Source organism: Chlorocebus sabaeus, chromosome 7 (genome assembly GCF_047675955.1).
Source record: "Chlorocebus sabaeus isolate Y175 chromosome 7, mChlSab1.0.hap1, whole genome shotgun sequence".
NCBI lineage: Eukaryota > Metazoa > Chordata > Mammalia > Primates > Cercopithecidae > Chlorocebus > Chlorocebus sabaeus.
Genome location: NC_132910.1, coordinates 93,328,592 through 93,354,102, shown reverse-complemented (window position 1 = coordinate 93,354,102; position 25,511 = coordinate 93,328,592). Strand labels below are relative to the sequence as shown.

Here is a 25,511-nt window from a genome sequence, read left to right as displayed (position 1 = left end):
CCTATGGGTCTCATTTTAAATGAATCACTTCTGTAAAGGCCCTATCTCAAATAATTATATTCTGAGCTACTTGGAAGTAAGGGCTTCAATATATGAATATTGGAGAAACACAATTCAGCCAATGACCCTGAATTTTATAAACAATTCCAGCCCAGCTCTGTCCCAGATCAATCTCTGACTTGATTGAAGAGTGAGTCCCTACCCTTTACCTCACCTGCCATTTGCCTCACATAAAAAGGGGGCAGCTGTCTGCTGGAAGGTATCATCTGGAACTTTTACAGTTGCTTGACATTAAAAAAAAGATCTTCATAACCGGAATAATAAACCTCATTTCTATTTCAGGCATGTTTAGGTGCAAGGAAGACCTACTGTTCTCATTACGACCCATTTCATTCATGAGCATTCTTCCAAACCAAAGCTTCTCAAACATTAATGTACATATGAATGAATTGGGAATCTTACCAAAATGAACACTATGATTCACATGTCTGGGGCAAGTCAGAGATACTGCATTTCTAACAGACTTCTAGAGAATGGTCTGGAGACCATCCTCCTGACCAGCTGTTGACCAGCAGGTGATGAGTATGCACACTAACATTTGAGGAACCTTTCCTAAAAATGTTCCAGCTCTGAGAGTCTGTTAACTTTTTTTGTGTGTCCTTTTCAAAGGGAACCATATTTGATGGCTTGAACATGGCACAATACGTTTTAAGACTCCTCATAGGACTTAGAGCTAGTTTGTGAGGCTCATTCTTACCAAAAAGTAATCTAATTTATTTTATAGTAATAGTTCTTTACTTTAACTTGACTGCACATTAGAATCAAGTAGAGTATTAACCTTAAAAATACTGATGCTTGGGTCCTTCCCTTGAACATTCTGATTTAATTATTCTGGGGTGTGACCTGTGAATTGGCATTTAAAACAAACACAAAACCAAAAACATGTTACAGGTGATTCTACTGTGTTGTCAAGATTCATAATAACTGTTTTAGGGTAGCACATTTTAAAAAATATTTTTACTAAAATAGTAGTGGGCTTGCTTTGGCCCACTCACCTTACTTACAAAGCATGTTTCTGGTAAAAATCGGTAAATGGTGATAATAGCCCACTTTCAAAAGAATTAATATTTACCCATTGTTAATATTTGAAGGAATATTTCTTAGAATTTTTTCAATCCTTTGAAGTTGGGTAGTTGTCACTCCTTAAATACTAGAAATATGATTCCATTTTGCCGGAGTCCTCTCCAATTCCTGTTGTCTCAAACACCCAGCCCACTCCTTTCATTAATTTAACCTACCTGGAGCCTGTGGGCATGCGAGTTTGTAACACTACCTTTACGATACCGATTTGTGAGATATAGTAAGCTAGAAATTCCAAATGTTGAACAAGAAATGTTAAGTTTTTTCCTAGGAATATTTCAGATATAATTTTCATATTGCATAGATGTTTGTTTTTTTTTTTTAGGTTAACTGAGACATTCCTTCCATCTCTAAGATTATGTGGCCTAAATCATTTAGATTTGTACATGCATCATTTTCTCCATGCGAAATTGAAATTAAACAACTGGAAAACTGTTATCGAAGACTAGCTGATAGATTTTAGAAAACTGAAGATTCTTAGCAATTATTATTAGATGTCTGACTATTACCATGTCATTGTTATTGCGTATCAGCAAAATATACCTTGTCTTCTTAATCTCTTACTCTCTGAGATTGTCAGTGCTTGTAATAGTGATTGAATCATAATATGTGCTTGATACATGTTTGCTGGCCTTAAAATAGTAAATGAAGTTTTAATGTTAACTATTTTGCTTTATTTGCTCATAACTACACACTAAATAAATCCAAAATTTCATTAGAACAAATCTGGAGGCATTATATTACCCAAATTCAAACTATACTTTAAGCCTGTAGCCAAGAAAACAGCATGGCACTGGTATAAAAATAGGCACATAGACCAATGGAACAGAATACAGAACCCAGAAATAAAGTCAAATACTTACAGCCAACTAATCATCAACAAAGCAAGCAAAAGTAGGGAAACATAAAGAAGGTAAAGGACACTCTATTCAACAAATGGTGCTGGCACAATTGGCAAGTCACATGTAAAAGACTGAAACTGGATCCTCGTGTCTGACCTTATACACAAATTGACTCAAGATGGATCAAAGACTTAAATCTAAGACCTGAAATCATAAAAATTCTAGAAGTTAACATTAGAAAAACCCTTCTAGATATTGACTTAGGCAAAGAATTCATAACCAAGAACGCAAAAGTAAATGCAACAAGAACAAAGATAAATAAATGACATTTAATTAAACTAAAGAGCTTCTTCACAGCAAAAGAAATAATCAGCAGAGTAAACAGACAACTCACAGTGTGGGAGGAAATCTTTGCAAACTATGCATCTGACAAAGGGATAATATTCAGAATTTACAAGAAACTCAAGTCAGCAAGAAAAAAACAAATAATTCTATCAAAAAGTGGGCTAAGGACATAAATAATTCTCAAGAGAAATATAAATGGCTAACAAGCCTATGAAAAAATGCTCAATGTCACTCATTATAAGGAAAATGCAAATCAAAACTACAATGTGATATCACCTTACTCCTTCAGAAATGGCCACAATTAAAACATAAAAAAAATAATAGATGTTGATGTGAATGTGGTGAAAAAAGAACACTTTTACACTGCTGGTGGGAATGTAAACTAGTACAACCACTATGGAAAACAGTGCAGAGATTCCTTAATGAACTAAAGGTAGATCTACCATTTGATCCAGCAATCCCACTACTGGGTATCTACCCAGAGAAAAAGGAGTCATATGAAAAAGACACTTGTACATGCATGTTTATAGCAGCACAATTCATAATTGTAAAAATATAGAACCAGGCCATATGCCCATCAATCAGTGAGTAGATAAAGAAAATGTGGTCAACCATAAAAAGAAATCAAATAATGGCATTCACAGCAACGTAGATGGAGGTGCAGACCATTATTCTAAATGAAGTAACTCAGGAATGGAAAACCAAACATAATATTTCTCACTTATAAATCGGAGCTAAGCTATGAAGACACAAAGGCATAAGAATGATACAGTAGATTTTGGGGACTTGGGGAATGGTGGGAGTGGGGTGAGGGATTAAAGGCTGCACATTGGGCACAGTGTACCCTGCTCAGGTGATGGGTGCACCAAAATCTCAGAAATCACCACTAAAGAAATTATCCACATAACCAAACACCACATGTTCTTCCAGAACCTAGTAAAATTAAAAAGAACAGAGGGTCTAAATTATTCTGTCAAAGTTAATGTAAATATCCAAATTTTAGTGTCTTAGCACAATGGAAGTTTATTTCTTGATTATTGTGGTAGGCAGAATTCTAAGATTGTTCCCAAAATTAGCACTCCATGATGTACATCCCTGCATAATCCTCAATGCTGTGATATAATAGCACTTAATCTCATGATTAGGTCATATTATATAGCCCAGTTAAAAGAGAGATCATCCAAGAAGAGCCTGACCTAATCAGGTAATCCTTTAAAAGAGAGTGAGTTCTTCCTAAAAACAGAAGTTAGAGAAGATTTGATGCCAAGAAGATCCTCTGTTGCTGAATTTAATGGAGGAGGGAGCTTGGCAAGGGCTGCTGGTGTGTGAACCCAGGAGTTTAGAGCAGCCTCCTGTGAACAGCCATCAAGAAAATAAGGACCACAGTTCAAGAGTTGCAAGAAACTAGATTCTGAGAAGCCTGAGAAAGCTTTGAAGCACATCTTTCTACAGTGAAGCCTCTAAATGAGGACACAGCCAGCTGACACCTTGATTTCAGCCAAGTGAGACTTGAGAATCCAGCCATATCATGCTTGGACTTCTAACCTACAAAGCTGTGAACAAATAAATGGATGTTATTTTAAGCAGCTAAGTTTGTGGTAATTTGTTACACACCAGTAGAAAACTAACACAATTATTTAACAGTCTACTACCAGTAGTGATGGCTGGCAGAAGGCTTTCTTTCATGTGGTAATTTTGGGACTCAGGTGCAGCTCAGCCACCACATAAAGACTGGACTCCTCTATGTATGGCCATTGGAAGAAGAATGAGACAGTGGAGAGAGTGTATATATTCACTTTTGCAAAATCCAGCTTGGTTACAGCAAACATCACTTGCATGTACATTTCATTCGTGAGAACTAGCCACATGGCTGCTCCTGGGAGCAGGGTTTCTAGGATATGGAATCCTGGTTAAGCAGGCAGCTTCCTTCTGGAAAATTCATACTGTGAGGCAGAGCAAAACATTTCTGTTGTAGTCAAATTTTAATGTTTGATTAAAGACACTTATGTGTCTCCTTCCAAGTAAGACAAGTAAATGTGATGATATATTCTAATTTGAGATACATAGAGAATTAGAGTAACACTTTTTTTTTTTAAAGAAATGAGACACATTCATTATCAGAGACATTTCCAGGTGTGACAGTTTTCTAGGACGAGGATCTGGGCTCTATCCCTGCTGAGAGGTGTCCCTCTGCGATAACCAATATCTTTCCCTCTGCCTGCCAGCTGAGACTGTCCAGAGGGATGATGCTTTGCCCTCACCTACCAATGAGCAGATGCACTTGCATGAGGTCCAGGTGCTGCCAGTCTAGTGTGCAGACTCAGGACAGCATGGCCTTTTCCTTCTCTGGGTCTGGATCTCCAACAGACTCCTAGCATTTCAGGCAGCCCCACTGCCTGATTTTCAGCTACTCACCTACAAAAAATGGAGCAGTCCTCACTCTCCTGACACCCTCAGGACAGCAATGCCCATGCTCATTGTAACAAGGTTGACTAGTCTGAGGAGTATGTCTTGCATAAATTTGAGCACTAAAGTCCTGTGTTCAGTTGCTGTATTAGTAGCTGAAGCAGCATCTTGTTGGCAACAATTAAGACTTGTGAAGTAGTCCATAGGAATTCCATGAAAGAGTGAGAATAACCCACTCTATGCTACCTGGTTTTGTTTTGTTTTTAAGATAAATTTAGTTAGTTTAATTTTGAACTTCTGGGGTTGATAGAGAAGGAAATTTGTTTTAGATGAACCTTAAAAAATATTCAAGATGGAATAGGAAACATGATTTTCTACATGATCACTACCATTAATTGGTCTGCCTTGCTTTATTTGACATCATAAAAGTCTAGACAAAAGGAAGCTGTAAGAATGTTTTAAATTTGTAGTCAGGAAGACATTCTTATGTTCCAGGAAGGGACAGGGAGGGGGAATAGTGAAGAAAAATAGAAAGAAGAACTGCTGACAAGACCAAAAAAGGGAAAATGAATTCCAAAGGAAGGCTTGCAATTCTCAGGAGGCATGACATTGTCGGTGAACCAGAATATTCCAAATGCTACAGTGACAGCCTTTGCTTCATCCCTTTCTCACCAAGAGGTCTCATCTATATCTGTTCAGGCCTTAGTATTTTTTAGTGACATATTCCTCCTTCTCTCCCTTCCTCCCTGTCTCATTGGTCCTCCTCCCTTCCTTCCTCTGCCTTCCTCTTCTTCTTTCTTTCCTTGCCTCTTTCCTCTTCATTTTCTCTCTTCCCCCCTCCATTTCTTTCTTACACACTTTGTTCTTCCCTCTCTGGGTCACGTACTGTTTGCAGTGCTGAAAAGGATAGAAGACAACGACCTGTAGGATCTATTAATCCCATGTTAAATAACTGATACAAAGGCTGAAAGGCAGCTGGCATGAAGAGGTTCAGTCATTTTCCCAAAGTGACTTGGGAAGAGTTGGGATGTGTTGAGGGCTCTGATCATGCCACTCCACTGTTCAGTGCCTTCCCTGATTTCCTATTGCCTGGAATAATGCAGTAGAATGAAACTCCACTTCTATAACATGGGAGACAGCCCTCTCCAGTAAATGGTCCCAACCAATTCCCCAAACGTACGTAACTCCTGCCATTTCCTGCAGGGCCCCAATAGCATCAACAGAATACTTATATTCCCTGAACACAACTGAGCTCTGGTTTTTTGTTTGTTTGTTCATTTTTGTTTTTGTTTTTGCATCTTGGTGATTACATTTATTGGAAGAGTTGGAGGGAAAAGTGCCATTTAGCTTAAGAAGTCGTGGGTTATGTGCAAATCAATTCATTTCAAGAATGGAAAAATCCTCAGAATTATTTCTTAATATCAAAATGTGTGCAGTTTTCTCTTTCAAATGCTTTGCACATTTAAAGAGGCAATTGTACAAAGTCTCCTATTTTCCATACAGGACAAATTCTTTGTGTCAGCCACCTTTCAGTGGAGGGACAACCAGGACAGCACCATCTCCCTGGATAAAGGGCATTGCAATGCTCAGTTTCATTGATTTACATATCCCTTCATATGTTTGTTCATCAGTTTCTATAGTAGCCACAGTTTCTTCTACATCTCCTAACATCATATTTAAATGTTGATCATAAGCATGTAATCTGCCTTGAAGCCGTCAGTCATTTCCCATTTTCATGTAGATTCACTCATCTAGGCTGAGCCTGATAAGATCCAGGGGCTCCTCTGTGGTTTTGGTAGTTTGTTGCTGGCCCACATAATCTGCCATGTTTCAAATCCTGCACCCTTCCCGAGGAACTCTTGCAACTCTATGATACATGCTTGTTACATAAAACCCTGCTTGTTTTATCATATCCTTCCTTGCCTAAAACTCCTAGCCATCCTTCAAAGCCCAGACCACTTCTTTTGTGAAGCCTTTCCTGAAACTCACAGGATAAAGTAGTTATACTTCATTCTAAATGCCCACAGGACAATGCCCATATTTCTATTACAGCACTTATTGCATTGTGCTAAATTATTCACATATGTGTCTTACTCACTGACCTCTGAAGTCTCAACAAGAAATACTGGGGCATTATTCACTAGCAAATCCAGTGCTTGCTACCTAGCTTGTGTTCACTGCAATGGAGGAATATATAAGAAAAGCATCACTGATATAACCTATGTACCATAACATCAGTAATAGGATAAAGAATATTAAATATATATATGTAAAAGAAGATAAGGAATGTTCTTTTCCTTCTTTAGTTTATTGATAATTATAAGAAATATGTATTCTACTATAAAATTATTAAAATGTGGGCGTTTACCATGTTGCAGGAATTGTCAGAATTTTTCAACCTTTGTCCAACATTAAAACACTTTTATACTAATATTTATGACCCAAATCAAATACTTTATACAACTCTATGTATGTTGACCCTCTTACCAATTTCTGACTTTTTCACTTTATTTGTAAATTCAAGTGTATATCTTTGGAAAATGTTATTTGGCTGTCAATTTTTTAAAAAATTAATGTATATATGTACACATATGTGCATTATATGGTACATGTTGTGAATATTCATTATATAGCACTTTATACTACATACATATATATGTAGTATAATAAACTATTCATATACACACAGTGATAGAGGGAGAAACCATATTTATACATACTATATATAATCCATACACACACTACATTGTCCACCACCACTATTTGTATATAGTTTCCTCATCCTTTGAGGCCAGTTGATGACTTTCAGATAATGAGACTGAATGGTAATCTGGGCCAAAAAATGTTGATGCAGCTACCAAACTGCTAATGCTCTTAGCCAGCAAGTGCTCTGTCACACAGTCCTGAGTTGAAGAGTTGAGTGTGTTCTACAAATTGTGTTTACTCCATTGAGGTCTCTCATGTCATTTATTTTGTGCTTAGGTGAACAATTTTGAGTTATAATGTCTAAAAAATTGTGCAAGCGACAGTGCTGGATCTGTCATAAAGAAACAAAAAGTATTAAGCTACAAGTTCAAATGCACATTTTATTATAGCTTGTGGCTTTTTTCAAGGAATTGGCCACCGTATTCAAGATTAGCAGGCCACAAGGAGCTGATTCAAGTCTTTTAACTTATTAGAGGTATTAGAAGCATCCCTTCAATCTGGGAGGATTGACCTGGTATGGTCAGGTATGTCAAGACTTAAGGGATTTGAAGAGAAGTATGATTAAAAGGATTTTGTTAGAATGATCCCCTAAAATGTTGATCCTTTAAGTGTTTTAGGCTGTTGCTTCCTGATTCTTCCCCTCCAATCCCCTTTCTCTCCAAGTAAACAGGATGTCCTTATATATTGCTTTATATTCATTTAACTTGTTTAACTCATCTTTATTTCAAATTAAGACATACTAGATATAAGTTTCTTGCCTTTTCTTACATTCACTATCTTTTTCTGAAGCAAGAAAGGTAATCATGATTTTTTTAAAATTAGAAATGTGATTTCTTAAGAGAACCATAGAGTCAGTAGCTGTACATTGGAAGCGGAATATCTGGGGGCATGGAGGAGCACCAAGAGTTTGAAAGGGTTCCCAGGTGATTCTAATGTACAGTCAGGATTGAAAATCACCACTCAGTTGAAGATACATGTCTCTTGATTATATAAGGAGTTAGTGTTTCAACTAGAACACTTTTTTGGAAAGCTTACCCAGATAACTGGTTCTTTTACATTATTCCCCTTCCCACAATTGAGAATTACCTTTCCAGTAAATTCAGATGATAGTATCTGTTAGTTTGGCCCAGAATTCTCAAGTGGGAAAGATATCCTATAAGAAGCATGAGTGTGGGCACTCATTCGGAGAATAATTTTTTAATTAAAAAAATTGACACATAATTTTACGTACTTATGAGGTACATAATGACATTGCAATACATATGATGTATTGTAATCAGATCATGGTAATCAGCATATCCATAATTTCAAACATTTATCATTTCTTTGTGTTGGGAACATTCATTACACATGCATGGAATTGCTTTCTCTATACCAGCTCTTTCCCTTCCCTTGAATGTTGAATAAAGCTTGCCTTTTTAGGAGATTAAAGAGATCTGTCTAAATCTCAGATATCTCTGTATTAGATAAAGAGATGGAGTGAGGATCCAGGCAGCTCTGTCCACTTAGAAAAATCTGGAAGTTCAGGAACTGTAACAGCACAACTTCACTGCACTGCCGTGGGTGTTGCACACAGGTTAATTCATTAATGATTAACCACAGAGTCTGAATTGATGCGAGATGAAGGAAATTGAAACTCTGCACCTGTGTGAGGCTTCTGCACTAGTTTCTACCCCAAAGTCTTACAGAAAATGTTTTTCTCCACAGGTTCGAACCAGTGTCCTACCAGAACATAAGGATCCCCCGCCAGAAGTTGGGGTAAGTGTTTCTTATGTTTCCAAAAGGCACACACGTTGCTTCTAAATTAATCATTTGGATTTTCTCTGGCCTCCTGCTTGGTGGCTGACAAATAAAATTGAATTACGTTAAGAGGGTGTGGCTCTTTGAGGAGGCACTGTCACATATTTGCTGAATTGCATGGAATACATTTTTTTGTTTCCTGAAAATCATCCTCAAGTGAATTCATATTTAGTTCAGCTGGCTAGAGATGAGCCTAGATTTTGCCCTGCAGGTAGCTGAACTGTGATTCAGAGCCAAGATTCCTGGACCAACAGGAGGCGAGGGAAATTACAGATGTGATCTCTACCGCTTCAGGAAGGAGGAAGAGAACCAGCCATAGGATTGTGATATTTTGTTTCCTGCCACTTAAACACTGTAATGAAGGTCAAAAGAGAGGCAGCCACCAGTGTTCAGTCCAATGTTGGAAAATCCTGCTGAGGTTTTCTTGCTGCACTGAACTATTGCCTCTCCAGTATTCACAATTTAGAAGAACAAGAAGGTACTGGGTGCTTTCTGCTTAGACAAGGCTACAGTAGGTGGTGGCAGCCCCTAAAAGATACAGACCCACAGGATGAATCCTTGAGATCTGTGTGTTCAGAGAGGAGGAAAAAGACTAGAAGTAAATTAGGTCTAAGAAGCCCTGGGGCTGAGCCAACTGGAAGAACTATTTGAAATATCCTGAAATTCTACAGGCACTTGACAACCTTCTTCCAGTCAGTGTGAGGGCACTGTACTAGGTACCATTCATTTTCTCATTGAACACAGCCACAAACTGCCAAGGAAGGACTTCAAAAATATGCACCAAAGTTTGACTCGACTGAGCATAATGTCAGTTATCTCTGCAGCTGTTAGTGAAGAAGCAGAGGGAAAAGGACGATGTCTTGCTTTCTCATGCCTAACACAAGCCTTTCATCTCTTCCTGGGGACTGATTGAGTAACTGCTTTGATTTGGGGGAATCCTTGCAGTTTTTCTGCCTGTCCCTTCAACCTCTTGTGCCACTCACTTCCACCACCAATCTCTGTGCTGACTACACAAACCTTCGTTTAGTTCCTCCAGCGCATCCAGAAAGTTCTCCCCAGCCTCAGGCCTCCACAGACACAGGCAGATGGCCTTCTGTCAACCTGGACTGCTGCACCCCATGGGGAGAGGGCTCCCTTCCATAGCTCAGGGCCAGCTCACATGTTTCCACTACTACCACCCTGGGGCCCTGCTTCCAACAGGACCCTCTATCCTAAATGCACACTCTCATCACACCCATGGCACTGCTTCATAGAATGTGAGACTTTTTAAACTATTACTATGGGTAATACATTGTTCTACCAAGGTGTTCCATTTATTTACCAAGGTTCAAGGAAGCTTAGCTGGTTTAATTTTTTTCTTCTGTGATCACTGCCTGCCCTGACCCCACTTCACCACTGCTCTTGTGTTGAATTCCCCTTGCTTGAAGCTTTAATGATATTTTGGCCCAATTGTGTAGATTTCTCCGAATTTTTTCTCTCACTCAGGTTCTTGGGAATCCATCTTAATTATCTTAAACCTTGAGTCTCTTATCTAATTTTATTTTCTTCTACCTCTTCCCACCATTTCCCCCTTAGACTAGACTTTCTGTGACTCTAACAGCGTGCAATAGGGAGGAAGTCTAATGTGAGTCCCACACATGGCCTGTCCTTTCTTCTTTTGATTCCTCAGTTGTGGCAGCAAAGAGGAAGGAGTAGGGAGACAGAGGTTTATTCTGGGCTTGCTCCTGGTGAGGGTGAGGTTTCCTTACTGCTAGACTTGATGCTTCTCAGGCAGTGACTGCTGTTAGAGTCCTCTCTGTGGCAGATACTGATTTGCTGGCTCTCTGATGGACAAAGGTTTATTTCTGGGGACCTTGTCAGGTTCTCCTCATAGCATAATTGCCTACCATGGGGGACCTGGCTCTGGGCCAACTTCCTCCACTGCCCACCCCTACTCCATTCCTTCTTATTGTGAGATCTACCATTCAAGTACCTGGCTCCAGGTCAGCTATTTTCTGTGCTATCCAAATACATGAAACTTACATGTACTTGCCATCCCACATGGAAGAAATGCAGGCTGTTCCGTTGTGTGTTTCCTCTTTCGGCTCAGCCATCTCTCTGCTGATCCTTTCTACAAGCCCCAGCAGCATCAGGCACTGGATCATATTCAATGATTCTCAAAAGAGAGACAATCAGTCCCCAGTGGAGGTAAACATGGTTTAGACACCTCTAGGCTTTATAAGTGATTTTTGGTACCAGACCCTCTTGGCTTCAGCTTTGGGGATAAAGATATTTTCCTGGGGGATGATTAAGAGAGAAACTAGCCACATCTCCAAAATCAGACACCTTCCTAAATGCTGACCTCTCCTCTCTTCTAGCCCTAGCTTTATATTAACTGGGTGTATTGTGGCTACTTGCAGACCAGCATCTCTACACTGGTTCCTCATCAAGCGTGTTAATAAGATTGCTGGCCTCAAACACTGAATGTTCTCTGAACATACAATGGGGTACATTTATGATATTGTGTCTTCATCTTTGACAAAACTCGACTATAATTCCTGGACTAAAAGAGAAATCTCGATTGGTATCCTGTGACATGCCTATTTTTGCAATTAGGAATGTACCCTAAGGCAAGTAATGTGACAAACTGTGGCTTAAAACTAATTAATAGGTTTGTTTTTCTCATGTTCTAGAAGTCTTGGGAAAATTGTCCAGGGCTTCAGCTACTCAAAAGTGACTTGAAGCAGCCAAACTCTACCCATCTTCCTGGTCCTTCTTTCTTAGAGAACTGCACAGACTGGCCATGGTACCCCAGGTAGCACATTCTGGGTTGAGTGAAGAATAAAGGGAAAAAGCTCAGCTGGCCTATTCCTTCAACTTGGAAAACAGTAACTTCCTGGGAAATTTCATTTTGTATACTGTCACTTACATAGTATTGGGAAGACCTAAGTCCTTAACTAGAAGAGAATCTGGGTACAATTCTCATTTAAACAAAATTGAGGTGCTATTAGTAATGAAGAATGGGCAGGAAGCGTGTTAGGTAGGCAATTAGTCATGTCTCCACACTCCTGCTAGATGTACTCCATGATAACAAAGTCTCTATTTCTAATATTCCTGGCTTTGTGCTTGAAAGCTAGCAAATCTATGATCTATGTATTGAATAAATCAAAAAACGTACCACGATTTTATTTTGCCAACCATTTTGTGTATTGTTAGAACCACCAGAAATAAATGAGTGGGGGATTCTAGAAATGACTGTAATAATACAATAAAAAATCTAACAACTTTTATGACCCATCAGAACTCAAAATGGCAAGTATGACTTCAGAACTAAATATCAAGCACAGTAAGAGTAAGTCTAAAAAAGAACAAGTCAGCATGCCTTGATTTCCTAACACCCTCAGATTACATGTTATTTTGGAGAGAGAAGTTAACATATGTTGACTACCTATGAAGTACCACTTGTTAATATATATCAGCGAATCCTCAAAATATTTCCTTGGACACTCCAAAACAGGTCTGAGAGTTTAACCTCTTGGCCAAGGACACAGAGCCAGTAATGGCTCTGTCATTACAACATACAAGGGTTCTACTCTTCAAGTACTCTAATTTTTTTTTAAAGAGCTTAGATTTTTTAATTGTAATCTTTCAAATATGTTAGGTGTGTTTCTTTTCATTCTCAAACAGAATTTACCGGATGCACCCAAATATTTTCTTGATGACTTAGTCAAGCAAATATTAATATGTGCTCTTAGACCTTTTGAGGTATATTCACAAGTAAAGATAGCATTCTGTGATAAGTGACTTTACCTTAAAGTGCTTTTTAATGTCTCCTTTGGGCTATTCATCAACTTTTAATAGATTTCTTCCCAATTATTTTTTCTTTCTGATGTATTTTTCAATGTTAATAGTTCATTTAGTCTTTTTCTCTTCCTGTGGAGTAGGAAATAATGTAACCATATCTGTTATGGTTTACAGAAATAAAAAGTACCTAGGCTATGAAAAGACTGGTCTGTAGGTTATGTGTAAGAGATGTTGTATATCAGTCTTATGATACAACCTTCAACTTTTCAAAGACCTTTAAAAACTTATACCATAGTTCCTGTATGTTGTTTTATGAGGATAGATCAAAATATTATTGATATATTCATTTGACCTCTAAACCAGCAGTGTTCAATGGATATAATGTATGTCACAAAATGCATGCCGCATATGTAATTTTAAATTTTCTAGCAGCTGTGTTTTTAAAAAGTAAGAAGAAATAGGCTGAATTAATTTTAATATATTTTATTTAACCCAATATATGCAAAATATTATTCCGAAGTGTAATCAATACATTATATATTCGTATTCCTTTTTCATACTAAACATTCTAAATTCAGTGTGTATTTTATACTGAGTGTACATCTCAACTTGGAGTAGCCACATTTTACCTGCTAAAGCTAGTGGCTACTCATTGGATAGCGCAGCTCTGGAGAGTAGTTGAATAAATTTGATGAGGTTCATGCAAATTGCAATTAAAAAAAAAAAGAAAAAAAACCTGTGCTTTGAATATAGGCTTTGTGAAAAGAACATGAATGATGGAGGTTTGGACATCTGTGGCCACATGTGTGGTGGTGTACCTTCTCTGACCCCCTTAAAGGTGACTGGGGAGCCACAGAAGACCTGCTGCATGGAGATGTCAAATCCTACTGAGCAGTCTGGATGTCTGTGACTTGCTCGGAGTGGCTCCAGGGGCTGGTGGGATACAGTATTCATGTGGACACTCCCTGTAGAGAGAGGCCAGGGATTCTGACAGATGCCCCACTTTTTTTCATCCTGTTTGATAGTACTCTCCAGCCAGGTGAGAGTGATTGAAATCATGTAGCAAACAATGTAATGATCATCTGCTTTGGGGTTCTTGCATCAGAATAACTGAGTGTTGCATTGTCATGAGCAGGCAAGAAAGGTTAGAGCTGCATGTTGTGCAAGCAGAGAGTCTGTCAGAAGGTAAGGGAACTGCCACCTGTCCTAGAAATGAGGCGCAGCATGGTGGGGATGAAAGAATGCTGGAGAGAGAAGCAAGAAACCCGGGTTCTAACTTGGCTTCTACAGATTAACTAGTTCGGTGACATGTGTAAGCCAGTTTACTCTTAGAGGCCCCAGTTCCTTCATCTACAGACTAGCAGGGCCTTAACAATCCTTAAGGCTCTTTAAATATCCTATGCAATCTAATACAACTTACAGTTATAAGGGATCATAGGTAATATTTTCTCAACAATAATACTCATAACTATACATTACCTTTTGGCCTTTGTATCTTTTTTCATCTTTTTTTCTAAAATGTATTCTAAGTTATATTTCCTCCAAATCTAATATTTATTTTTAAAGATATATTTTTCTTTTTGTAGTGCAGGCATTTCTTATAGACTCCTCAAAAAATACTTTGCCTTTTCCCAAAAGTATTTAAGCTGTGCATTAGATGCTTTTAAGGCATCTGACTTCTAGTTATATGATCTTAATCACTATGCAAATATTTATGGGAGATGTTTTATTTTCCTGGCTAGATGTTTTCTTTGCCTGGATTACTTTAATTTTCTCATAGCAATAACTTTGAGAAAGATAAGTTATCATATGCATTTTTTTTTTCAGCAACTAAGGTCTAGAGTAGTGAAGCAACTAGTTCAAGGCCCCAGACTTCATAAGGGAGAAGACAGGGAAATAAGAAGTGGCAATGCTTAGCAGTAGATGGTGAACCTGGGGGCTGCAAGAAGTAATGTAATTGTCCAGATTTTCATTTTTGAACAGAATAACTGATTTAGAGCCACACTTCAGACCTCTGAGCTCCAACTCTAGTGAAGCTTTCTCTTTTTTGTCTTTATTTCCCCCGATAGAAACAGCACCAAAGGAGATTCAGAAAAAAGTGTCCCTTGAATTACACTTAAAATATTAAAAAATTAAATAACTTATCTTAAATTATATAATTATGACAGTGATAGCAAAGATACAATAGCTTTATATTAAATTATTCTTTTACATTAGCATCATGTGCTATAGAGAAGACTCTTTTCTCATTCATTCTTTTACAATGTGTTCAGCAAGTATTCACATAGATTAAAGATTTATTTTCTAACTTTGGGGGTGGGAGAATCCTGGTTTTAGTTATACTGAGGTGAAGAAAACAAATAAAAAACCAGCTCAAAAGTAAATGTATAGGCAATCCCATTGTTTGTTGTTGCAGTATAAAACAATTGTCTTCACATTTTTTTGATTTTATTAATGTAGTTTATACAATATGCAGTCTTGATATATAGTTATTTTTAGGATTAAAAAAAGGATAGCATTGGTACCCAAATAATACCTCCTCTTGTGTGACAAGTTTACAAAATGTAATGGTATGATGCCATCATTATCCATATTGATTTTTAACAGATTTTATTATTTGTGAGCACTTTCATTATCCTTTGGGATCAAGCAAGTGGCTGACAGTTGTAATGGATAAACCTGACTCATGGGCATTGTCCTTGGCACACTGTATGCACTCACAGTGCAGCACTCTGTTCCAGACACTGGGCTCAGCTAGGAGATGGACAAGCCAAGGTTCTGCTTCCACAGGAGCTCCTGGTCTGGTGAACAGGAGAAACATTCAATGGCTTGTGGTCATAAATTTTACTTGCAGCTGTGCCTTATGGTGAGTCCATAGTTTATGTCTGAAAATAGCAATTCCACCTGTCTCTAGCTGCTACATTCCACTGTGGGGTGTTTGCTACTTTTATTGCTAAAAAGACTGCAATAATCTCATGACATGTGTAGCCAGCTTTATTAATTCTAAAACCATCCATACCTCCAAAATCTTAAAAGGCAAATAGAAAATAATTTGCAATTTTGGAGTGTCATAAAATTTATGATTGCTTAAAAGTTTTCTTTGAGTGTGAATAATGAGTGGGAATTTAATTTAAAAGCTATGATTATCAGTGAAAGAGAAAGTGAGATCAACATCTCTTTAAAATACAAAATGCTAAAATAAAATTCACTACAGCAGTATACGATCTGCGTACTACAAAATTGTTTTGATTTTCCACATTTCAGTGAATTACAGTGGTTTATAAATAGCTGCAAAAGTAGCTTTTCTCCTATATCTAATAGAATCACTTACTTAAAGGCTGGTGTCTATGCCATTTGTTCATTCATTCATTCATTGTCAGTAAATATTTACCAGTTACCTACTGTGTGCTGTGCAGTGGAGGGTTATCAGCAAACAAAAGAAAACTCTTTGTAGAGCTTCAATTCTTGATTATTTTTTGGAGAGGTGCAAAATAAACAAATATATAATATATATAATATGTCAGGTGGTCATAAGTGTCGATAGAGAAAAATAAAACAGGAATAGAGAATAGTGGAGCGTGTATGTGGGAGGGGAGTGTGCTTCTGTAAAGGGATGTTTTGGAAGGCATCTCTGATGAGGTGACATTTCATTTCATTCAGGAGGATCTCTTCGAGTCCCTCTCTGCCCCTGGCTGAAAAGTCACCCTAATTTCTGCATGCTTTGCTGATAGAGCTCACAAACTTCCTTCTTTGTCTTGATTCACTCTACTTCATCACTCATGGACTTATCATCAGAGCTTGTTTCTACAAATCTTCTACTTTTTGCCTAATGTTTCTCACTTAATAATTTAGTCTCAGATTTTTCAGGCTTTGATGACTTTGTGTCTAAACTAGCTCTTTGAACTTTAAGTCAATTAATTGAGTTTATCATTAACAATATATGGGTATCTCCTTCAGAACTGAGTTGTATTTTCTTGCCTTGCCTTGCCATGCCCTTCCTTGACTTTCCTTTCCTTTCTTTCCTTTCCTTTCTTTCTTTTCTTTTCTTCCTTCCTCTCCTTCCCCTTCCTTCCTTCCTTCCTTCCTTCCTTCCTTCCTTCCTTCCTTCCTTCCTTCCTTCCTTCCTTCCTTCCTTCCCTCCCTCCCTGCTTCCTTCCTTCTTTTCTTCCTCCTTTTTCTTTCGTTCGTTCGTTCATCAGTTCTTCTCTCTCTCTTTTCATTCATTCGTTCGTTTGTTCCTTCCTTCCTTCCTTCCTTCCTTCCTTCCTCTTTCTTTTTCTTTCTTTCTCTTTCTTTCTCTCTCTCTCTCTCCCCGTCCCCCCCCACCCCCCCTCAAATGAGGTCTCATTCTGTCTCCTAGGCTGGAATGCAGTGATGCAATCATAGCTCACTGCAGTCTTGAACTCCTGGCCTCAAGCAATCCTCCTGCCTCAGCCTCCAGGGTCACTGGGATTATAGGCACGACAGGTGTGAGCCACCATGACCAGTGTGTTTTACCAAATGTTTGATTTTAAGCCTTTTAGGACCAATTTGTCTAAGTTAAAGATTTTAAAAGAGGGATAAAAATTCTGACTTCAAGATTTTCTTTCCTCTGCCTAGCAATTTCTGAGTATGGATGTAGCCATTCATGTATGAAATACTTTCCTATTTACCTCTAAAAAGATGCCATTACTCTCAAATTCTTTGTCCAGCCTCTCATTCTAGTGCAGCTTGGCAGCAGACCTATGATGAGAGACTGTTCTGGAAGAAGTACCATTGACTTATTGTAGAGTATTTACATTTTGTTAGGCCACAGTGGCATAAGAAATAACATGGGTTTAATATTTTCATATTTACTCCTTGACTTGAAGGGAAGAACGAGAGCTCCTTTTCATGTTATTTATCCCATAATATTGTGACTTTTAAATCAGAAGTAGCTGGGGATATTAGAAAGAGATGGTAGGGTTTTTATCCTGGGAAAGTAAAAACAAAAACAATTTGGAGTTGTATTCTTTGCATTGAGTCAAAAAGAGTAGAAAGCAGGTATTCAAAGGTCATTAACACCTAATATAATAGGCTAAAAAAGTAATTAAAAAAATGTAACTGAATAAGTGTCATTCTCCTTCGTGTATTAGAATGAAATTATCCCATGCTAGTAAAGAAATAACAAAGGAAAAATACTTTAAAACATTGCTGTGATGGGGGAAAACTAAAGCATTTCTATTTATAACTTGCACAAAGTCCCACATAAAAATAGCTCCAACTAACAGATTTGCTCATATCTGGAATACAAAGTTGTTGCTGCCAGTGATTTGAGGAATTCTAATAAGAGGAACAACAGCATTGGTAAATATGGAAAATTTATCATCTTTTCTTTTCCCTCAGTTTTCATATGCAGAGAAAATTATGGTTAGTGAAACAGTTCTGGGTGCTACATTTTACCTCTTGTTATTTTCTAGCCTGTTGATCTCTTTTCTTTTAGGGAAAATGATACGTTTTCACCCTTTAATCCTACCCCATGAGGTGGATATATTATTGATAATTTTATCTCTGTTACTGAAATATTTGTCAGGCTAATAGATTTAATATTTTATACTTCTACAGACTAATTTTGTGTGATTGATGTGACAGCAAACATATTAAAGAACCTCAAGTTAATGAAACCATTCTTTCTGTTATTTTCAGCGAAGTTTCTTGGGCTATGCCAGTTTTAAAGTGGGAGAGCTACTGAAGTCAAAGGAGCAGTTGCTGGCCCTGAGCCTGAGGTGGGTCTCTTTGTAGAAACACTGTTAAAGTTAATAACAAGCGGTATTTGTTGATGGCCAGTGTGTTTGAAAGTCACAATTCTTGCAGATGTTAGATGTCAGCTCTCAAATAGCTAATGTTCTCCGCTGCAACAAGTTATAGTGAAACAGCAATTATTCAAGTTCACATTGAAGTTCATGTTTCAGGTTGTGAAATGTTGTTAGCCCTTGTAAGAAAAAACAACATTACCTTATCATTAAAGTGATGAAATTCTTTGAAAGTAAGAAAGTAGATATAAATTATGATCACATTATTAAATATTTTTTCTCTTATCGAAATGTTACTTTTTAATCAAATAACTTTCCATATTTGAAATATGTTAGAGGCAATATCATAGTTTTATGATAATAGAGAGTAAGCTGATTATTCTTTTCTCAGCCTATGTTGGTGCTATACTATTAAACATAAACCACTTAAACCACTTATCATTTAAAACACATTCTTGACACAGACAATAGATCTTAGCTAATTCTGAGTACAGTTTGCTTTGAAATAGGAGATGAGACAGCAGTCTTTAGGAAGTCACACTATTTTAATTACTAAGAAGAGCGTTAAATAAAATAAACTTTTCTTTTTAAATTCAAAGTAAATTTGAAAACACATAAATTTTGAAACAATTGTTTTCTAACAGTATAGTAACTTTCATAATTATGCATACATTGGGAATACTGCCTTGCACTATTTTTATGGTACAAATGAATACAACAATTGTATAGAACACCATTTGTAAATGTTAAGACTCTCTTATTTTGATGAAACATGGAGACCACTTTCAAGGAGCTGGACAATGTCTTAAGTTTGTTTGTTCCTTTCCACCAAGGACCCACTTGTAACCAACAATTTATTTCGATAAAGATGTGATGACTTATGCTAGCATCTCTACTCCACGATTTGTCTTTTTCTGATTTTTTTCTAATCCTTACAGCTCCTCATTTTGATTTGATAATATAATTTAAATATAATTTAAACTATGTAATACTTCAAGCAGAGAAATGAGTCATGGATTCTAATGAGGCTGCCGTCTGCTCTAGCTTTCTTTAGGTTATGTCTCTTAAACATCTGGTGTTGGTGTTGGTGTTATATTTTGTATGGGAAAACATATTAAAATCTTTATGGTTTTATGATGCTATTACCAATACAATTTTGCTGCTGTTATTGTTTTCAGTTTGAAGTATAAAGGGTCAGCTAAAAAGGCTGGTTATCAGTGTCACAGATAACCTAGAAAATATCATCATTCTAGCCTGACTGTTGACTCTGACCCATATACCCCTGGATTCATAACAGAAGATATCAAACATTGAGCTGTCTTAGGACTCCAAGCAGTCCACATGTTTTCTAGATCAGATGCATACCATGTTCTTTGTCATCTTACTGAGTCACAAGCCCCAGTATTCATTATGACATAACAGTCATTAACATCAGAAGCATACTACATAGTAGTGCAACATTTAGACATTGGTTTGAAACAGAAATCAGGGGACCAGAAGTTCTTAGTAAAATGAAAATTAGTGAACACACAGTACCTTAGAGAGAGAACAAGCACTAAAGGGTCAGTTTTAGAGTATTACCCTTGAAAGAGAAAAGAAATACATAAATTTCATATTTAGATGGAAGCAAGACAAATTTCTTCACTTTTTATTTTAATACCCCGATTCCTAGTCATTTGATCTTGATTATATAAAACAAATTCAACAACGAAGAATTGACTTTTCTAAAAAAAATGTAATGTTAGAAAACCAATTCTGAAAGGACTAAGTTATTATTTTTCCCAGTGTTGTGCTTTGCCAAATTTGTGGTTTTCTCTCCCTGTGAACCACACAGATTATAGATTTATCATAGCCTCTTGATTTCTGGTAGATGGCTTTTTAAAAAAATTCTGATGTAATTTATTTTCTTTCCACTGATTCTGTCTCTTAAGTATCGAATTAGAAGAGCCTTAGGTCAGCCTTAAGAAGCATTTTTGTTTTGTTTCGATTTTTAAAATGTTCCTTTGCACAGATTATTTCTGACTTTTATTTTATAGTCATTAATTTTAAAACAGTAAAATTCTCCGATTTCTGTAAAACAAATTCACAGAAGTAACAGCATTCTTTGATAATGAATAAAGTTCCTTTTCTTCATGATTAATTTTAGCTTCCCCAAATCTTACAGTTGTGCTTGTATTCACTATTTCTTTGGGAGCTTCTTATGTGATAATTCAGATTCTAAAACTTTCAAACTAATTCCACAGAGCACTGTGATTTAATATAGCTTCCATGTCATATGTGCTTTGAACTGGAGATCAAGGGCAGGGGATATATTGCTTTTATTTTTTTCCTGCAGGAAACTTAAAGGAACAAGACATGTGCATCTAATTTATAGATTTAGACTAAAATTTAATGAAATATGATATTGTGTATTTTTTAAGATGTAGAGTAAAATTCGTCTATTTGTATTGGGGAAAATGCCTCTAATGTATAGAGTGGTTTCTATTCATATGTCACCTTTAGTTAAACGCAGAATTTACTATGTTTTTGAGTGTTCTAGCATCCCAAATGGACTTGGGTTCTTTTTAGTAATATCGTCTATATCTTTATATTACATCTACTCTGTTTCACTAATGTGCATTTGGTAGTTCCTGTCTCCTCTTACTTCTTTTTTATCTCAATTATATTTTCTGTTTTTGTTTTCTAATTCATTGCTGTGTAGTCCTGACTTCTAGACTTGTAAATAAAGTAGAGTTTCTGTATGGAGGGTTATAATTATAGCTGTGAAAGACGCTTGATGATATTTTAAGAATGATAACAAGAATGACAACAACAAACCATGTGCTTTGTGCTTTGATAATTATATTGGAGATATCTCATTGACCCTTATCAAATGAGATGCTATTCTTAATTTCCATTTCATAAATCAAGAAACTGAGGTATAGAAAGTAGTTAAGTAATTTGTGTAAAGTTATAATGCTCTTAAATGGGAAAGGCAGGGTATGAAACCACACATTTCTAATTGCAAAATCCATGATTTTAATGACCGACATTTTGTCTCTTTCAACAAAAGAGAAAACAGAGAACTAGTTGAAATTCATATCACACGTCACATAACTTAATAATGACAGAGCAAAGCAAGGACTGAGGCCCAGAATCAGTTTTTCATGGTTTCTTCCATGTTTGACTTCACGACCGTGCCTGGGCTTACAGAAAGTGATGACTAAAAGAGTGGTCCTATGCCAGGGTAGGCATGTTAATCATGATGGAAAAGTGCAAAAGGACCTGCTAGTTTAAGGGGGGATTGAAGGCTGAGGGAAACCTATGGAATGTGTTCTTATCCCAAAACCATGACTGTATCCTGATCTCGATCTGGTTTGTTGCCGAAACACCTGACAATCCTTTGCTCTACCAACCTGACATAATTTTGGGGGGACTAGACAAGTAGAACTTTGGAACATCGTAATAATGTCTTATGAGTTGATGAATATAAAAGTTAAATGTAAAATAATATAAAAGTTGTTTCTCTCTGTGGAAATGATACTAGCAGTCAGGAAAAAGATTACATTGATCTTAAAGTATTTAAACAACCACAGATGCAAAACAACAACTACAAAGGTAAAATTTGTTTCCTAGGAAATTTATCTCATGGGAGTGGGGACAGAAGCAAGTGTTCCAGCCTTGTCATGCCTTTGTTGTGTGACTCCCCACAGTTTAGATTTCACTCAGTGCTCATTCATTCAGCAAACATTTACTAAGAATGTTTTATGTTCTAAGTACAGGGATAGAGTTAATATTTTCCCATTGATGTTACCAATTATGTGTTTAATGAAAAAAAATCTCATTATTTACTGAGCATCTGCTAGCATGCAAGGAATATGTGAGGTACTTTTCATGCATTATCTTATTTAATCCATGTGGCATTATCATCTGTCTTATAGCAACTTGTCTAAAATTCTACAGCTGCTGACTGTACAAGTGGGATTGGAACTCAGTTTGGTCTGACTCCAGAGGCTATTCTACTTTTATTTTACTACCTAGTAGGAAGCTCAAGATCTAACAGAACATTTTCTTCCTTGTCTATTTTAAATTCTATTGTTCAATGGGTTTTAGGAATCTCAATTAATTTTTACTAATGTTTTATATTAAAATTCAATTTTATCTGCCTGCAACATAGTAGAGGTTTAATAATTATTTGTTGGAGTTTCGATTCATGATGATTACTTCCTTATACTTCTATGGATGCTAAATATAATGCTAGCACCAAGACTTCATTTCTGGGTGTAATTCATCTAAATTGGTGAATATTATGCAGTATAGGCATTAGAGTATATCTGAGGCAAGCAAATTTCAGAGTAATAGTGAAAGTTGTAATCTGCTTTAAAAGCTGAAAATCTTAGAATCTACATTTATTTCAGTACAGGGCACTTTACCTTGTCACAGAAACTTTCAGTTCATCTTAACAAGGAGTTTATTATTTCTTTTGTAACCTTCTACATGTCACCACACCCATACCCCACCAATTAAACAAATTTTGTATCATTTTATCAGGGTGAATATGATAAAAATTTTTCTTGAATAGAGATGTGCAAGTATTTATTCATAGAAAGGGAATATGATTTTCATTTATTACTTCTACCACATTTACAGAAGTGTTTTTTATGGAACAAATAACATAAAACACGGATGATCTTAAATGGATATATAATTACATTTTATAATATATAGATGTATGCAAGATGCTATGAAAGAAAAACATTTAACTTCTACTGTTTTTTAAATTTCTCCTATTTTTATAATATTTATGTGTATACATATGCATGCCTATGTACGTGTATTATAGATTATGTGGATGAATATGTGTTTGGGCATCTATATCATTTTAGAACATTTTGCTTCCTCACAAACTATGAATATTTATTTCCTATTTTTGTCAAATGTTTATGCCTAGAGATGTAAGATCCAAATTGTGAGGTTTTTAAGTTTTTATTTTTTGGCATTTTGCTTAATTAGCCTCCTTAAATACACACACATGAACAGATACAAAGTTCAGTTTTGTAGTTTCTGTAAATAAAAGAATAACAACAGCAACAACAACAAAAAACTCCACGTAATCTTCCAAAGACATGTTCTTAATTTGAGAGCTAGAAGTAGCAATAAGGAGAGGCTCCATTGTCTTCTATACAAGCATAGTCAGAGTGATAGAAAGATAAAATTGCTAGTAGCACCTCTCAGGTTGGGAGGCCAGGTATGTTTTACAGACCACAGGGCAGTGGATTGAAATAAGTTTGTTGCTGGAATCCTGTAAGTTGATGTGAACCCCCGCAGTGACCTGAAAACAACCCTGGCCATAAATAGACAATAGGGTTTTAAATAACAAATTTTGTTTTCTTTTCAAATGAAATTAAACAGTCTTAGACTTTTGAGTTTCTATTCCTACACTTTTTTGTTGTTGTTGTTGCATACAAATAAAGTTTATGTATATCTTCTTACTTTAAGCATGGAATCTATTTCTTAAATTGTGTGTATGATGAATACTTCTATAATGGCATTTTTTCTTATCAATATCTACTTAAACTTCAGAGATGTCTTTAAAAAATTATATCCAAGCCCCTTAACAGTCACGTGTATTTGGCATAAATTTCTTTCTCTTTTAATAGTCTTCCAGTTTTTTGGGGGGTGGGAGAGGTACCAGAAACTAAGATTCTAATGGTCTCCACGACAGTAAGAGTTTTCCACGTCTAAAATATTTTGTGTATTAAATAAAGTCAATAGAAAGTGATTGCAGCCAATAGCCCCTCTTTGGAAGAGAGTAGCACATTTGTGATTAACTATAAAACAGAATAGTGTTAGACTTTGTTGAAAGCATGGATGGAAAAATTAGAGGAAGAGGATGGCACATAAGTAGCTAAGTTTATATTTTGTGTAGAAAAAAGAAAAACTAAAAACTTACGTCATAAGACCTAAAAGTAATGCATCAAAACACTACATTTTTTTTTTTCTTTGAAAGTGAACAAGGCCAGATGTGGTAGCTCACACCAGTAACTCCAGCACTTTGGAAGGCCAAGGCAGGAGGATCCCTTTAGCTCAGTGGTTTGCAAATGTAACATGCCAAAACCCCATTTCTACAAAAACTACAAAAATTAGCTGGGTGTGATGGCGCGTGCCTGTGGTCCCAGCTATGTGAGAGGCTGTGGTGGGAGGATCCCTTTTTGAGCCCAGGAGGGTGAGAGGGTGAGGCTGCAGTGAGCCATGATCATACCACTGCACTCCAGCTTAGGGGACAGGAGTAAGACTCTGTCTCCCCCCACCAAAAAAAATAAAAAATAAATAACAAGCAGGAAAACATGTGAGTCAACAGCAAATGTGCACTAATGAGTCCAGGCACACACATCTGAGCAGGCCTCACTGTGCTTTTGGCATGATTCTAATTAAGGTGACAGGAAGTTCCTCCATGACAGCCCTGACACTGACTTGGACCTCATAAAAATGTCGGGAGAGATAAATAACACTCTTTGGAGTTTATGATGGGTTAAGAATTTCAAATGTTTCATCATATTTAATCTTCTATTCACCTCAATATTCTAAAAGATGGCCTAAAAATGGTTTTAATTCTGCTTCACAAATAAGTAAACTGAGGAACAGCAGTCTGACTTCTTAAGGTTGCACAGCTGAGAAGGAATGGAGATTATTGAGAAGAAGTGTTCTTGATATCAAATATTTTTCAGAAAATATGAAT

The 25,511-nt window shown here is 36.6% G+C and overlaps 1 protein-coding gene and 1 pseudogene across 9 annotated transcripts in view; one reads left to right on the top strand and one right to left on the bottom strand.

Annotated features, from left to right (window-relative positions):
• INPP4B (inositol polyphosphate-4-phosphatase type II B) overlaps positions 1–25,511 on the top strand; it is an 819,089-nt gene that overhangs the window by 529,445 nt on the left and 264,133 nt on the right. For all 9 annotated transcript variants that reach the window (XM_007999870.3, XM_073017650.1, XM_037992380.2 and 6 more), the window contains 2 exons: positions 9,147–9,197; positions 18,687–18,766. In XM_007999870.3, coding sequence (XP_007998061.3) covers positions 9,147–9,197; positions 18,687–18,766 — 131 coding nt within the window. The remainder of the gene's footprint in view (positions 1–9,146; positions 9,198–18,686; positions 18,767–25,511) is intronic.
• LOC119621867 (U6 snRNA-associated Sm-like protein LSm3 pseudogene) lies at positions 5,314–6,915 on the bottom strand (annotated as a pseudogene).